At 39.7% G+C, this 17,485-nt stretch overlaps 1 protein-coding gene across 1 annotated transcript in view; it reads left to right on the forward strand.

The window, feature by feature from the left end:
* The window catches only part of LOC108797711 (potassium voltage-gated channel subfamily KQT member 1-like), a 98,865-nt gene that overhangs the window by 67,861 nt on the left and 13,519 nt on the right, over positions 1-17,485 (forward strand). The window contains exons 3-11 of the mRNA XM_018569363.1: positions 110-200; positions 2,995-3,121; positions 6,884-6,962; positions 8,516-8,612; positions 10,067-10,207; positions 12,232-12,342; positions 12,535-12,630; positions 13,626-13,748; positions 15,371-15,506. Coding sequence (XP_018424865.1) covers positions 110-200; positions 2,995-3,121; positions 6,884-6,962; positions 8,516-8,612; positions 10,067-10,207; positions 12,232-12,342; positions 12,535-12,630; positions 13,626-13,748; positions 15,371-15,506 — 1,001 coding nt within the window. The remainder of the gene's footprint in view (positions 1-109; positions 201-2,994; positions 3,122-6,883; positions 6,963-8,515; positions 8,613-10,066; positions 10,208-12,231; positions 12,343-12,534; positions 12,631-13,625; positions 13,749-15,370; positions 15,507-17,485) is intronic.

A 17,485-nucleotide genomic window follows, 5' to 3' on the forward strand; every position in this document is an offset into this window, starting at 1 on the left:
TTTCAAGCCCTGTATATATATATATATATATAATTAGTTCAGGTTACTGATTACATAATTCTAAGGGTGACTGTTTATATTGACACCAACATCTCTCTTCTTTTCACAGATTTCTTATAGTGCTGATATGCCTTATTTTCAGTGTGCTTTCTACAATAAAGCAGTATTCCAATTTGGCCACAGAAACCTTATTTTGGATGGTATGTAATTGTGAAACATCTTCCTAATACTAATATAATGCTGTAAAGTGAAACTGCAGGCAGACTGGATAGTGGTAACGGTTTGAACCGACTGGAGAGAACACCAAGAACGAATCCATATTTCTCTTTTGTTTAGAGGCTGTGTCAGGTTTCTTCTGTTCAGCAGGTGTCTATAGTGTTTAGGTGCCTATAGCCCTATGAGGGTTGTTGGATAAGATGTGCATAGAGGATTAATTATGTGAATGAAGGAGGATAATGCAGCATGAAGCTCCATATGTTCCTTCGCTTGCATACTTTAGGGAGGGAAGAACAATTTTGACAGATTTTCTGACATCTGGTTAATGATCCCATAAGAATGGTCAGTCAATGTACAAAGGAGGACATATTGGGCCTTTAGATCCTGATTCTTCTTTTTGCCCAGTGCTCCTACATATTCCCAATTTGTATATTACACATTTATCCAGTATTCATCCCAAGCAGTCTTCAAAGGAGACCTAGTTACATTTTGCATTTTAACTGAAGTATAACTAAACCCAAGTAATTGTAATTAATAATAAGTAATGTAATTTTTTTGCATCATACCTGCCCTTCGATGTGGTGAGTAAATGTATTGCTATTTTCAAGTAAAGAGCCTTTTCACTTGTTGATCTTGCCAGAAATGAAAAGTCCTTGTCATGTCCTTTGAATGAATAAACTGGATGCCCAAACAATGTTATATTTCTTGTGTAAATTGCTCATCTCATCACCCCCTCCCCCCACCCACCTATGCAATAGTTTGAAATCATGCCTTGGCGGCAACCAAAAAGCATGGAAAAAATCAAATGAATGCAGCCACTGGTAACCTGCATTGTATTAAATGTTTGATTTTGGGTTTAGATGCACTTAAATAGCAACACGTGTCTCTGTTGCATGTGTTTCAAATCATATGTGGAAGTCCCAAACCACTTATCAAGGTGCTTCAAAAAGTGTGGTTCCTGCTATGATAAATGAGAATGCCAGAACTCTGACATTTTGTTTTTCAAAACTGAAGACTTTTTTTTTTTAAATAAACCAAGTGCAGTATCCTACAACAAACCATCAGAAATTAGCTCTCTTTCATGTGACTATATTAAAGTGAAAGGTGACTGGGTTACTGTGGGTTTCTTCACTTAGAACCTCATAATACTTCTTAACACTGCATTACGGAATAAGGTTTTAATTTTGCTAAAGCAGAATTATACTTATAAGACCAACTGCCCTCCCTCACCTTTTCCATCCTACAGATGACCCCATTACATATCTCAGATGAGCTGGTGACTTCCATCACAGGACGTGGCCTACACTGATTTGGTCAGCTCCAGCCCTTTTTATTGAACTAGTGCAATGTACTGTGAATGCACAGTGGTTTCTCCATAGGACATCTGAGGTTAAAGTGACACTAAACTCAGGAGTTTAATCTTAAAAATACACTCAAGTTCCCTTTTTGTTACTACTCAAGTAGTAACAAAAATATAGCGTATATGTGCATCACTCAGCTGTGGATCCTCCAGTCATCTCTGAATTGGTGCTGAAACTGTCCTTTCTTCTGGAGGGTAGCTACTTTTGTTCTCCATGATCCCTGTGTTTGTTTGCAAGCTCGATCCTGCAATGGACTACAATTTCGGTACAAATTGGTAAACTATACCTGAAATTGTAGTTCATCACGGGAGTGAGCTTGGAGCGTTGACTACTTTACAACACACACAAGGGCCATGGGGAACAAAAGTAGCCACCCTCCAGAAGGAAGGACAGTATCGGCACCAAATCAGAGATGATTTGAGGATCTACAGCCGAGTGATACACAAATAAGATACATTTGCGTTAATAGTTGGGGTACCCGAAAACATTTTTAGAATTTAACTCCTCAGTTCAGTGCCTCTTTAAGTAAAAGGGTATTGGATAGGCTGAGTGGTTTGACCTTATTTAAAACTACAGTTCTCCTTTAATGCAATGGCCACTGGTTTAGCAGCTGCTAAAAAAAAGAATCCTCTTTTTTTTTACAATTTCTTTTTGCAATGTATACTTAATAAAGTATAAGGAATTCCAAGATATCTGCCAGCACACAATCAGATTTGTGACAGAGCCCAACGCCCCTCAGAGTAGCTTGCGTCTATGATTTTAGAAGTAATGTACATGAAAGATACATTCTGGGTACTAAGAACAATGTGTGCTAGGTCAAATGTTACTGCCAATTATATCCAGGAGCCAACAAATGTTTTCTTTGTGATATTTCTAATTAAATAAATCCCACAGTACAACATTGCACATATGTGTAGCTGTGTTTCTGGTTCGCATAGTGCTTTAGTTCTAGACCTAAAACCCATCGCTTCCCACTTGCGTGAGCTTGCGATCACAACTCCGTGTACAGTCATGTGAAAAAGTGACTACACCCCATGGAAATTGCTGGCTTTTTCAGATAAAGGTTATATACTTGAACAAATGACACAAGACAATTGACGTATATTCCTTTTCATATTCTAAATGAACTAAAATGCAGATTTGTCTATAAGAAAATTATGTAGACCCCTACATTTCCCACCACTTGCGTTCTTGAGTTATTAGTTATACAACTGAGTTATCAGTTATACTGTATGAGAAAGATACTGCTTTGTGCATTCTCAATTATAATTTTAAATCTCTTGGATGGGATCACAAGTTAAAATGGTATGTTGTGTTAATGCCACTTAATATGGTTGCACTTTAATGAGTGTGCAAGAAAAAAAAATGTATATATATATTTTTTAATAATTATTATATTAATTTTTTTTATCTATAGGAAATTGTTCTGGTGGTATTTTTTGGAGCAGAATATGTTGTACGATTGTGGTCTGCAGGTTGCCGAAGCAAATATGTTGGGGTTTGGGGAAGGTTTCGCTTTGCTAGGAAACCCATTTCTGTTATAGGTAAGCACTTTTTGATTGTGTTTAAAATGCATTTTGGAAGTGTCTCTCTTGCTAGTTAACTTTTCAACTATTAGTATACTGCCAGTGCTTTAGAGGTGTGTGTATGTATATATGTATATGTGTGTATATATATATATATATGTGTGTGTGTGATTTACATATCTATATAGATATATATCTATATATCTATATCTATACGCACACACCGAAAACCTGCAGCTTAGGATTCAGGATCCCTCATATTAATTATCACATGTATCTATTTATTTATTTTTGCATTCTCTTGGGTGACCTGTGGCACAGTAACAGATGTATCTTCACCTTAAAAAGCTTTGAATATTTTTGAACTTCAGCACTGTTGGAAATTAACAAAATGTTCTATTTTGGTTCTTGACTCTGCTTAGCTATGATATGCTGAGAAGGAAGTGTAGCCACACTTGGGTTCTGTTCCGATATTGTTAAGTATAATCCCCAAGGGAACTTGATAAGCAAAAAGCTATTTTTTAATAGAATGTAAAATAACGTGTTGGAGAGTTCTACTTTATGGCTTTATAGTTGATCTTCAAACAGATGTAAAAAAACATTTCGTTTTTTTTATTCATTAACCTCTTGCCGTCCGCCCGTAGTAAAAAAACGGACGGACGGCACTGCAGCATCTGCGGGTTGCCGTCATAAATATCTTTATATCAGCAGCCCTCAGACTGGGGGAGAGGGAAGGTCATCAATCTTGGCCACTCTGGCTTTGCTGCATGCACTAGGCTTGACGAGGAACATGCTGATGAAGGGACAGAGATGAACTGTTGCTGCTCTTTTGCTGTCCAATCCTAGTCTAGGACCAATTTGTGTTACCACAGTAGAGAAGTCAGGTCAGCAACCTGGCTGTGCGGTCTGACAGGGCTTTGTAAATCGCACAACTGGCTAGACAAAATGTGCACATGGTTTGTCAGATCAAAAAAGCTTCCATATGTGTAATTCCACTGTATATTTAATGGTCTGCCTGAAGTTCATAGTTAAATATAATATGGTCTTTAGTTAGTAGTGCCTGTTGTGCCCAAAACAGATGGCGTTTTCCTTATCTTTTACATTGTGTGATCTGCTATGATCAATTCATATCATTACTTTTCCTCTATTGTCCATTGAGGCACACAGCTCTGAAGAATTCTTAGATGTAGGGTTATGCTACTGGCTCTAAAAGAAATGGACACTAGGCGCAAAAAATAAATAATTTAAAGCTTGTCACTTTAAGGCTATAACACCTCACACCTGCCAGTTTGTCCTTAGTGTCCTCAGGAGCATAGATGTCTTCTGCTCTTCTTTATTATTTTATTTCTTCTTTGAAGATTCTACTAATGAGAGCTGCTAGTTGACAGTCTCTCTTCTGACTATAAAGTCAAATGTCTCCATGGTACTTTGGATCTTGGAAGTCTTTTGGGTGGATTTTGAGCACCGAAAAGTTGTCCCTTGTTTCAGTGCATCGCTTGAAATATATGGGTCTTCTGTTCCTTCCTCTAGAAATCTGCTGAAGTTGTGGGATCAAGTTCAGTCATTTCGGTCTCCTTGCCCTCTGAGAAACTGTATGATAGTTCTGGGTTGATGTTGTCCACTTTTGAAGCAGTACCGTTTTCTCAGTTACATTCCAGAACTTCACATAGGAACTTTCTTAAAGCATGGAACAAGTCTTTTCTATCGCTGTGCAGGATGATCAGATTTAGTGCTTTTGCCAGAATGTTTCAGATGTGATGTCAACGCAGGGCTTGTCAGCCAATAGGGAAGTCTTCTTTTTTTATAATTTGAAAGATCGTCACGTTGGATGCCAGTCTTGTGTGATGGGGTGGTGTCTTCAATCAACTATCTACGCAGGGTTGATGGTCGCTGGGGGGGGTTTATTTAAATTGATGTGAATCCATGGGGTTTTCCCCTCGTGGTTTTTCTATATTGAGAATTTTGTCTTTCCTTCAGCTGAGGGTAGATCAATGTTTAGCTCTAAATACCATAAAATGTCAGACCTTTGCCTTGTCGGTCCTTTTTTCATTGTCATCTTGCTTCTAATTTCTTAATTTGTACTTTATTCAGGGAGTTGCTCATGAAGCTCCTCCTGTTAGGGCTCCTTTTCCTCCACGGGACTTGAACTTGGTTTTATCTTTTTTATTTTACAAAAACCTCCTTTCGTACAGGATTTTTTTTGTTTTTTGTTATCCAAGAACTTTGCCTTTCTTATGACCATTAGCTTGGGTGGAAGGGTTTCTGAGTTGTCTGTGCTGTCTTGTAGAGAACCCTATTTGGTTCTTCATAGGGAGAAGCTTGTTTTGAGACCTGCAGGTTTCTTCTTTACCAAAATACCTTTCATTTAAATGACGATTTTGCTTTACCTTCACTTTGGCCAGCTCCTGTTCATTCTAAGAAAATGTATCTTCATTGTTTTGGATATAGTGCGGGCTATTAGAGTGCATCTCTCAGCCACAGCTTCCGTTCAACGTTTTGGACTCTATTTGTTCTTCCAAAAAATTCTAGAAAAGGTTGTTTGGCTTCTAGATTCACCATTTTTAAGTGGATTTGTCAGCTTGTCATTCAAACTTATAAGTTATGTGACAGGCTACCTAATTTTTCCTTTTTATGTACATTCTTCTAGAGCAGTTAGTACTTCCTGGGCATTTCAAAATCAAGCTTCTTTTACTCATAATTGTTCTTACCATAAAATCCTTTTCTCGGAGTCCATTGAGGGACACCGCTCCCTCCCCTCATTTCCTTATTTACCTTTTGCTACAACTGGCAGGTGGGAGGGGTTATGCCTTTAGTGACGGGCTTTTAATGTGTTTGCCTAGTGTCCATTTCTCCTAGAGGCAGCAGCATAACTCTATGTCTCAGAATTCTTCAGAGTTCCGTTCCTCAATGGACTGAAGATTTTATGGTAAGAACAAAATCCTAATTTTTGTTAAAAGGAGTTGACTACAGCATTATTACTTTGTTGTTATTATTATTTATTGTTGCTACACCTACATCGTGACTGTATAAATCTCCTCAGGTACTGGTTATAAATAGTAGGGATGGACTGATACCTGTTTTTCGGTATCCAGTACCGTTATTTTTTTCCGGTACCCGCCGATAACGAGTACCGATACCGGTGCCGTGTGCCCTGATTCTCAGGAAGTCGGGCGACGGATCATAACCCGTCGCCTGGCTTCCTGATTGCCTGGGAAGCCGGTTTTCTATCGAAAGAACACAAGCTTCATTTGCTGAGGCTGCCTGGCTTCCCCTGACCAATCAGTAAGCAGGGTGGCGGGTCATGAGGTACCACCCGGCTTCCTGATTAGGTCAGGAAGCCAGGCTGCCTAGCAACAAGTGAAGCCGGCTTCCTAGCCAATCGGGAAGCTAGGCGGAGCGTCATGACCTGCCTCCCGGCTTCCTGCTTGGCTAGGAAGCCGGCTTCATTTGTTCCTAGGAAGCCTGGCTTCCTGATCCATCAGGAAGCCGTGTAACTAGGTGCCGCCCGGCTTCCTGATTGATTGGAAGCCAGGCTGCCTAGCAACAAGTGAAACGAGCTTCCTAGCCAATCAGGAAAAAGGGAGACAGGTCATAACCCACCGCCAGGCTCCATGCTCCATCAGCACTGCCAGTCACAGGGAGATCTCCGTCTGACCGGAAGTTCCAGTATCGGAGCGAGCACGAGTACTCACCCAAATACTTGCTATCGGCACCGATACTAGTATCGGTGCATCCCTAATAATTAGGATGTCTGTTAATAGGCCTTTTCTTCTTTTTCAGATTTAATAGTAGTTGTAGCCTCTATCATAGTCCTTTGCGTGGGATCAAATGGACAAGTATTTGCAACATCAGCAATTAGGTAAAGACACTTTTAACATGACATGAGATCATGGAATGTTATTTTGATAGCTAGGCTATATGAAAATGTATTTTTTTTTTTTTGCAGTGATTCGTAACTTTAAGCTGGCCATACACCTATAGATTATCTGCAGAGTTTCTATGGTCAGATGGAAAAAGTGCAACAGATTCCTCGATCTACGCTAAACGGTGTGGATGGAGGAATCTCCCACTGGGCCAAGCTTCAGTATCTTGCTAGTCTGCCCGGCTGGCTCTCAAAATACCTGAACAATGCCTCCATTCAATCAGTTTGTTCAGGTATTTTGACAGCCAGTGGGGCCGACTAGCAAGATATTAGAGCTTGGCACAGTGGGAGATTCCTCCATCCGCACAGTTTAGCGTAGATAGAGGAATCTGTTGCACTTTTTCCATCTGACCATAGAAATCTGCAGATAATCTATAGGTGTATGGCCAGCTTTACCTGGTCATTTTGCTCAAAACCATTAGGCCAGGTGACCCCAACAATGACATTCTCAGTCTTTTTGATCTTAATACCCGAATTTTTCAATTTGACAGATGCATATATACGATAACTTATTTTTAGCTTGTGCAACCTAGTGGTGGTTTCGTGGATGGTTGGTTAAAAAGCCTTGACACACAGTATTACTGATTGAAAATTGTAAACCAGGTAATTTGCACTCAGGACTTCTGCAGTATAAAATAGCTTAGATGACATTAAGCACTTTTTATTAGATGACATTAAAATCTGACAATAAAAAAATACACTATCAAGTCATAGTACCGATTGTTTGAGTCTTGGGAGTATTTTTGTATTGCTGGATTTTTAAAATACTGTAATAAAAAGAATACTTTTATTCTGTAGAAGTTGTGCGTGCAGATTACTTTTTTGCTGAAACTGAATAAACTATTTGCCAAAAAAGTGTTTATTTTGGCGCAAGGGAAGCTTTAAGGTGTGCTCTCTATACAGCAAGTAATCGAAAAGTGTGGACTTGATGCATCTCTAAAACAAAACAAAAAACCCACAATGATCTTTTTACTAGATATTAGGTCAAATTGGGGCAGTGTTTAGACCTGTTGATGTCAGTTGTAATAACAAGAGCGCAATAAACTTGTAGTAGTTACTTCATGTTCTAAGCCATTTTGGCTGTCTCACTCTAGTGTAGCAGAGCCTCCAGGGTGCCCTGTAGGGGTCATTAAAAAAAAAAGGGATATCGGAGATTGGCAAAGGTTAAGCTGATATTTTTTTTTCTTTTATCACATTTGTGTCCTAGGTTTTAACGTGTATCTAAATATATTGCAGCTTACCATTCTTTAGATGTGGTTGCTGCATTAGCTGTTTTCTCCCTTTTTTATTTTCACCTGATTGTTCAATCATCACAATTCGTTTGTGTCTACTCCTATGTCTCCATTTCAAAAACCGGTTCCCAAAATGTATAAATTACATGGAACAATTATCATGTGTTTTGGTTGATCAATCTTCTTGGTCTAAACATGATTATATTTATGTCTCTTATCTGAATATTCTTTTGTAATATATCTGGTGTTGTCTGGCAGAGGGATCCGATTTCTGCAGATCCTACGTATGTTACATGTTGATCGGCAAGGTGGTACATGGAGATTGCTTGGATCGGTTGTCTTTATACATAGACAGGTATGCGCACTTCCGCTTCTGTACTAATAAATTCAATAGAAGCCTGCCAGGAGCTGACCCAATGACTTTGATACTTTAAGTCTCTGACCTGAAAAAAGCAAGGAGATAAGGGCCTCTAACTTTTCTCTGACTCCCCTGATCTATGTACCTGTTCAGTTAGGAAGGGTGTACGCGGTTAGATTTTTGCACGAACATTCATACAAAAAAAATCCGTCTGAACTTTTGATACTGGCACTGGTACCTGACGATTTGTCATATGAAACTTTGTTTAATTTCTGTTTTTATTAAACATTCGATTTGGGAATAAATGGAGTTTATGAAATTTTCCAACATGCTCCTTCAACTTTTTTCGTCTTTGTCTTTAACGATTAGAAAGTCCAATGAACGTTCCTGATTGGATTTCGTTCGATCAAAATTCAAACCGTGTATTTCCCACTTTACTCAGAAAGTGACTAGCCAGTGGCTCAGCAGCACAATAGCTAGAAAGCCAACTTTTCCACAAAAAAAGGTCACCAATAGCAGCCCCTGTATTTTTCTCATGTTGAGTATATTTTTAATAGGGACAATTCATCCAGGCCAGTTAAGCAGGGTTAAATGTCCATTTCTGCTAAATCATTTTAACATTGCAATTAAATTTACAATATTGTGATGAAAGTCCAGGCTGGAGTCTGTTAACATTTCAGTGGGTTCCCCTCTGCACTGGGGTTGGAATAAGGTTAAATACTTACCTTATTCCTTGCTTCCGAAGCTGCTTCCTTTCACTGCCTGATCGGTTGCAGTTGTTTGATTTTAGCATGTACAATGCAACCCCAAGCGTCTGCCCACATCCTGGGAGTGTCGGCTGCTGGGGCTGCAAGGAATAAGGCACGTAGATCACGTTCTTCATCAACTCCTCAAGGAGAAGTTACCTCTTGCAGTCAGGAGGGGGACCCACAGAACGGGTAACTTTTGTCTCCAACAAGGAGTTCCGTTTTATTATATTAATATTTAAGAAATTAGCATTCATTCCTCCAGTGCCCACCCAACCTGAAATATTGGTTTTGATCAGAGTTGGTCTTTAATCTTGTGTTGTCCCACAATTATTTATTTTATTAAAAAAAATCGGTATATTTATTTGGAATGTTATATTTACATGGCCACATTTTTAAGTTTTACTGGTGCAAAGGCTCCATTGTTTAAGCAAGTTTAATATAAACACAAAATTTGTAGTTTCATGATCAGCTACTGGCACGGAAAGTCTTTTTCCTACTGAAGCATGAAGATGCCAGTTAATCTTGGTCTGCTTTTATTTAAGTTAATCCATATGGTCTCAAGATGAGGTCATAGATCTATGTATATTGTTATGCAATCACTACAGTAGCGGTTTTCAACCAAGTTCGAAGAAAATATAGTTGTCTTACTGCTAGATGTTAGTATTTTTACATGCTTATTTATCTTCTGCTTTTGTCTTCCAGGAACTAATAACCACACTGTACATTGGATTCCTGGGCTTAATCTTTTCTTCATATTTTGTATACCTTGCTGAAAAGGATGCTGTTGACGGTTCAGGAGAATACCAGTTTGGTAGCTATGCGGACGCCCTGTGGTGGGGAGTAGTAAGTAACTGCATTAAACTTGAGCTGAACCTGTGGGCTCTCTTTGTATAAAGTAGCCTCAGATCCTTATAGCAGGAATCTCCATCCTCGAAACTAGCCTTAAAGATTTGGAGGGAGGGTACAGGAAAGAACCACTACTGTATATTTGGTGTAGTATTAGAACTAAACCAGAGGTTTTTGTTGCAGGATTTGAAATATACTCCTCAGTACATTCCCAATTTTGTAGGTAAATTGAGATAACGCCTACTTTTATATGTTTTACACGCTCTCATTCATATAGCATAACTTTAAAAAATTGAGAAGAAATTAGAAAAGTTTTTCTCTAAACCGATTTTTTTTCTCTGGAATGCAAGATGGTTAGGAAGGTAATTATTAACCTAATTAACCCTGTCTGTGCTGTGCTGGTAGATCTCATCAGTTGTATACTAGATTTAGACACGGTTTGTCCTAACAAAGGGATACAGATCTAGAAGCATTGAATGTTAATGAGAGGAAGCTCAGTCTGTCCCTAGTCTTTCTGGGAACAGACAGTTTCCTGTCACTGGAAGCACAAGCCAATTAAACAAAAGAAAAATGGATGCTGCCATTGCTGCCCTCCTTTTCAAAAATGCTAGTTGTTTGGCTGTCATGCTGGCCCTCTGACTTGGTACTAGTTGTTTTAGGTCATCAGTAGCTAGGCAACTAGCATTTTCAGTCAGCAATGGCATCTTGTGTTCTTCTCAGGAAAGGACTACTTTAAACCCAATTGAACTCTCATGTAAAGCTCTGACAATAGCTTCTTAGTACAGAATAAGAGTAAGTGATCAGTCTTACCGGTTATGTTGAACAGATAAATAAATATGCAGTGCTCGTATTTATCTGTTTACTATTGGACCTAGTGCCTAGGTTGCAGCAGCTTTATATTTATTATTTATATACTATATCTATTCACTAATTGGATTGGAGGCTTTTTCCTAAGCGCAGATTTTGACAATATACTATTACCGGTTATTTTGCTGGTAAAGCAGCCACAGCCATAGTGAAAAGCTGGTTCCCCGCCATCAAGCTGCAGGACAAAACTACTGCTCTCTGTGTGGAAACAATAGCCCTCTCTGCAATGGTCCAACATACACCCTATGAGTCAGGGCTATAGCTTTCAATTCAGCAAAGCTTATGGTCCCTGCTCAGGAGAAAGCATTCGCTCTAACAGCGGGTATCTTGGACTTCTGCTCCTTTTGAAGTAGAATTTCAGCTTAAAGTTTAGTAAGGGGTCAGCTCATCTTTTTAGAATATTCTACCTCACTTCCTGTCTAAGCGATTGGTGCTGTCTGTGCAGAAAGTAGTGGGAAATTGCCTTACCAAAATTCAATCAATTTATTTTCCACTTTCTCCAAAGTCTTGGCCTAAGGTCTACTTAAATTGTAAATGACACGATGAACTTTAAGATATTACATTTATAATCAAAGTATTTAAAGTGAAATTGTGCATTGCTCATGCAGGGCAAAGCAACTGGTTCACTTAGCTGTCACCGTCCACACAAATGCACACACTTCCCTTTTCCTTCAATGCCTCATCACTCCATTCAGTCACTGGGAGAGATGAAGAGAGTTGCAGCTTGGACCTTACTCAGGACTGAAGACATTCTTCCTGTCTCCAGATGACAGTGCTGGGTGCCTGAGCAGCCAGTCACTAAGCATCAGATCTGTGGGAGAAAGAGGGTGAGTCATATGCTGTCTCCATACCTGAAAGTATCTGGTATTTCTCTTTATTCCTACCTGGCGGTATGCTGTGAGGAAGGCATAAAGGAAAGATGAGTAAGTACTGCTATGGAGGGTGGCACAAGTGCATGTTTATTTTAAAGGACTATTCTTATCCGTATCCCCCTCATTTTCCATGCACAGTGATCTAAGTTCTTGATTCAGATTTGATAAACTGAAAACACAACTAAACCCTGGTTTTGGGATAACTTTATATGGATGGCATAAGTAGTAGTAGCCCTGGGTGTCCTTTCTATATCTTTCTTAAATTATTCATTTTTGTACTAGGTTACCGTTACAACCATCGGTTATGGAGACAAAGTTCCTCAGACGTGGATTGGGAAAACCATAGCCTCTTGTTTCTCCGTCTTTGCAATCTCTTTCTTTGCATTGCCAGCGGTACGTTCCCAGGTTGTCATGTAGCTGTCTGGAGATGTGTAATGTTAATGTATCAGATGCCACTTTACTCGCTTCCTAGTAAAGTTTTATGTTGGCTTCATAATCTGAATGAGGCCCTGTCTCAGAACGTGTATTTGCTTACATGGTTTCACAGGTTCTTATTTACTTACTCGCCTATCTTTTGTCCTTCAGGGTATCCTTGGCTCTGGTTTTGCCTTAAAAGTACAGCAAAAGCAGCGTCAGAAGCACTTTAACCGCCAGATTCCAGCTGCAGCATCTCTCATACAGGTAAAATGAGCTCTACGTGGCTTTAAGAGACAGCAGTCACAGCCCTGATCTATAAGGGCTCATGTTGATGGGTAATTTTTTTCAAACTCTGTGTATCCTATTTAAATGCAATTCATGTGTTTAAATGGCAAACACAGCATTTGACAAAAGAAGACTGCGTTTAACCTGATTTTGCTTGCAGTTCAAATGCACCTCAATAAGTTATGCTGTGTCCAAAGAGACACAGGGCAACACAAAGCAAGTCAAAAGGCGCCTCTGACTTGCCATGTGTACTGCTCAATTAAAGTCTGTTGGATTGGCAAATGTAGGAAAACAGTGGCTGTTGACAGAGGTGTGTATGTATGTATGTATGTATACAGTACATGTGGGTATGTTGCTTTATAAAGGTTACTAAGGCAAGTTTTATGTGTGAAAGATTGTAAATACTCACCTTTTTCTGCTGCCCATGCATCTGACACTGCTCTGATCTGGAAAAATGGTCCCCTAACATTCACTGGGAAGCTTCAGTCTTCTAGGTCCCTTGAAGTGCTCACTGGTTGTGCTGACCTCTACGCCACAAACCAGCTATAGCTGCAGGGAACCCAGAAAAGGGATACTCCCAGTTGACTTTTGGTACCATTTTACTTCCTTTCAAGACGACATGTAAAAGGAAATCCTTCCAATGGGAGCACAGACAGAAAGATATTTTTAGTAAAGAAAATCTTATCTGTTCCCCACGCCATCCAAAACTAAAAAAATAGGCTTTAACAAGGATGTTACTCATTTTGCCTTTAGATATGGAATATATAAAATTCATTAGAAACTCATAAATTGCTGTCAGGTTTTGCTCCTACTTTTTTTTATTTTTTTGAGGTTAGTTCATGTGCAAGGTTGGATGAATGGGTGCTTTGGAGTTAAGGGAGTCTATTCTTAACTGTGTTCATCAATAGTGTGCTATATGCGAATTCAGCTCTGTGTGATATTTACTTCTAACACTAGTGTCCTCTGTGTTCCAGACAGCATGGAGGTGTTATGCTGCAGAAAACCCAGACTCTGTAACATGGAAAATGTACATCAGGAAGCCCTCACGGAGCCAACAAATCATGTCACCTAGCCCCAAACCCAAGAAAATAGTAATGGTAAAGTATAACTCTTTTAATTTCCATAAGAATTGGAAATGGAGCAGGAAAGTAGACTTGTAAAAGCACTGATAAATGTGCTGTATGAGTTTACCAGTTGGGTGCCAAAAATGTGTTCCTTTACTATACAGTTCATTTAAACAGTTCAACCACTTCATTGTGCTTAAATGTATATCTTAAAGTGGACCTTTAGCCCCTTTCACTAAAATTCACGTCAGCATGCAGCTATGAAATCATCTTACATTCATTAGTTAAATAAACATTTTCTTTTACTTACAATGATTGTTTTTCCTGGTCGTCTTAGGCATTATTGATGTTGCCCATGCCTAATAGACGCATCCTGGGAAAGTTACATCACTGTACATTGCTGGGAAATCTCATCTGTAAACTGCAAAATCTTGTGAGATCTCAGGCATTTTTTCCCCTGAGATGATGTGCATGGTCACATGTCCTAGTCACATGTGCCAGAGTTCCAGGAAGTAAAGGGAGATGGATTAATCTCCCTTTAGTAAAAATGACCACTGTGAGAATAATGGGGAGGAAAAGAAAAATAAGACGTGCAATTATTCATAAGTTTGTTTGTAAATTTGTCATTACTAAACATTTCTATAGGTGCATTTTTTTTAAATTAAGGGTAAAGTTCCGCTTTAAGAATATACTTAGATTCTGGCAGATTGTAGCTATTCATCGTTGTGTCTTCCCATTTGTGGCCTTGGTACTTGTGAGCCTGTGTTTGTGACACAGCTGAAGTCCTATATTAATGGGAAGGAGCCCATGTGTACAGTTCATGGTCATGTGAATACGATGAAAGTCAGAGTGGTCATAATGAAAAGGCTCTTTGCAGAGTGTTTTTTCTGCACTAAGCCTTGTTCTCAGTATCCTGGCGGATCATTTTTTTTCCAGATGTGTGCAGTTCATGTTTGTTCCTGTGAATGATGCATCTTACTTTGTAATACATTTATAAATGGTACAAAAAAAGTGTATTTTCTAATTTTTTGTCATGGACTGTCAGGTAGCTCAAAGTCAAGCTTTTAATTGTAAATAGCCTACAAAATGCTTCCTGTTCCTCTTTGCCTATGATTATCAGTTAGGGCAGTGCTTCATTGCAGCCCACAGAACAGTTTGTCCCCAGGCCTTTACCAAGAATAGAATGACAGAGAGATGGAGATTAAGCTTGTGTGAATACATTCTTATTGTCATCATTAATCATCAGTCATTGCCTAGCTTGGAACAGACCATAAAGGTGGAACAAAACCGACCACTGTTATGTCCCCAACCCATGCCAATCCATTTATACGGTCCCCGAAACCGAAAAAAGTTCTTATCTGTGTTACCTGTTCTGGGTCAGTGACACGTACAGAATAAAGCAGTGATGTCTGCATTGTAGTCGGGTAACTAGCATTTTCAGAAGGGGGGGGGGTTGGGGGGGGGGGGGGTCCAATGGGTAGGCCCCACCCTGGGGGGGGGGGTTACCAGTGGTAGGCTCCACACATCTCTAATGACTGGTTTCTCATGAAAATTAGTAATCTTGCATTCATAGAGTAATGGATAAGCCCATACAATGGCTGCTTGCATATGTAATGTAAGAATGTGTCAAATTATAACCCTGGCAATGTTTATAGGTTAAAAGGAAGAAAATGCGCACAGAAAAAGAGGAGGGCTCCACAGAAAAAATGTTAAACATTCCTCATATTACATACGATCATGTGGCAGACGATCGAAAAAATGACTACTCAGTGGAAGCCTATGAGAATACAGGTGATTAAAAAAATCCGATAGCCAACCAGTTTTTGTCGTCTTATTTCATGCTTTCTACAGAAATAAAACAGCTGTTTAAAGGGCATTTCCTGTCAAATAGCTTAGCACAATGATAAAACATGTGGAAATGGTTTTACCTAACAAAACGGTAAACATTCTTGAGATCCTGCTATCCTGGTTTGCTCTGGGGTTGTTTGGCATAGGAAAGTGGGAACCCTTTTCGTAGTCTGTAATTCTCCTTGAACCCGCGCCCTTTTTTCTCCTCCTGTCTGCTTCTTTGGACGATCACTGAGCGTCCAAAACTGGTCATGTCCACCGTGGACTCTCCCCCTTTGTGAGGCTCTCTGAGGGAAAAAGTATAGATGTGCAGTAAATACAACAGCTAAAGTGAAACAAGATTTTCTAGATTTCAAAAGAGTACATTAGTGTAATACTGTATGTTTGCCATAGTAATTTTCTTTATTATGGTCACTTGTGAACTGAAGCCACACAAGCCAGACACATGAACTCTTTAACTTCAGTTATATTGTCGCTTACAGGAGGATTGGTGTAAAAAAAAAAAAATTCCAGTCCTGCATAACCCCTCCTACAACCAACAGGCCTCATTTTTTTGCTAGTGTTCTAGGTGGATGGACATTTTCATCACCTTTTCACCTACCTATGTCACCATGCAGATTAATAGACCCATTTGTGCGCCTTTGGGGTCTCCTGGACCTGGCATTGTCCTAGCTCCTGTACCAGGTTTAGTCTCAGGAGCTGTATCCCAACCTGATCACTGTGCTCTCTCCCAGAGAACATGTCTATTTTTTCTGGGACCTGCAAATCCAAAAGTTTTACATGGTATCCACTAAATCTAAAATCCCTTTCCAGAGGGACTCTGATCTCTGTGGTCAGCTAGGGTATCGCCACCCTTCAAGGGCTCTTGTTATTCAAACTTGTCAGTCTTAACCTCATGTCTTCTCCATGGCGCTGGCCCCAGTGTTTGCCTGAGTGCCTTCTCATGGCACCCCCACTGTAGGATATATAGATGATACATTGTGCATAATACAGTCAGCATGGTCCCAATTGGATAATATCTTCCTGTTTGTCCTGGTGTCTGCACAATTCAACTGGATCTTGTATCATCAGAAATAGGCACTGGGAGCTTCTCATCACCTGCAGGCAGCTTAAAACAGGCTGTTTCTTTGGCAGCAGAATCTACAGAGCATTTGCTCTCATGTCCTAGTCCTTCAACCAGTGAAATATCTCTTAGCTGTTGTGGAGGAGCATTGTGGGCCAGTTGGTCACCCTCTTTGTGACACTTTGAATTTGAATAACTTTGCGCCACAAACAAAACAACCTAAACATCAAGCACTAATCCAACAAATGGCGGAATAGGTGAAAAATATAAAAAATGTGCCATGCTATATCTCTCTAAACAATGTGTACGAAAATAACCTCTAATGTGTCACATAGAAGTGAATCTAATTATAAATTATATAAATTCACATCAATACATGAAAACTTTCTTAATAAAGTGCATAAAATATGTGCAAAGAAACGTGTTAAATATGAGTGTCCCAGAAATGAATAAAGTTCAACGGTGCATATGTAGCTGCAACATGAGAAGTTCAACGATGACTTCGACAATCACCAATCACCCACAGGCGTGCTGCTCCCCTTATTTGTCGACCTTAGAACAAGGTCAAACAACGCCTATCCCCTTTCACCTAATAGGGCAGGAAGGCCTCAGATGGCTGCAAAGCTGGAATACAAGCAAACACTTTCTCCTCCTTGGTAACGACCCACTGTATCATGTCTGCCCAGACGATTATGCCAAAGCTTCCAGGGTCTAGGTGTGTGTATATCCCTCAGAGTTCCAGGTGCTTATGGATTGGTGTTCTCCTTTCTCTATTTGGAATATGGTTATGGTTACAGTTCACTTCGGTTGTGCTAGCGGTTGTTTTCCATTGCCCCCCCCCCCTCAGTTGGATTGCTTG

The sequence above is a fragment of the Nanorana parkeri genome, unplaced genomic scaffold (assembly GCF_000935625.1).
Source record: "Nanorana parkeri isolate BGI_ZX_2015 unplaced genomic scaffold, ASM93562v1 scaffold1325, whole genome shotgun sequence".
Classification (NCBI taxonomy): domain Eukaryota; kingdom Metazoa; phylum Chordata; class Amphibia; order Anura; family Dicroglossidae; genus Nanorana; species Nanorana parkeri.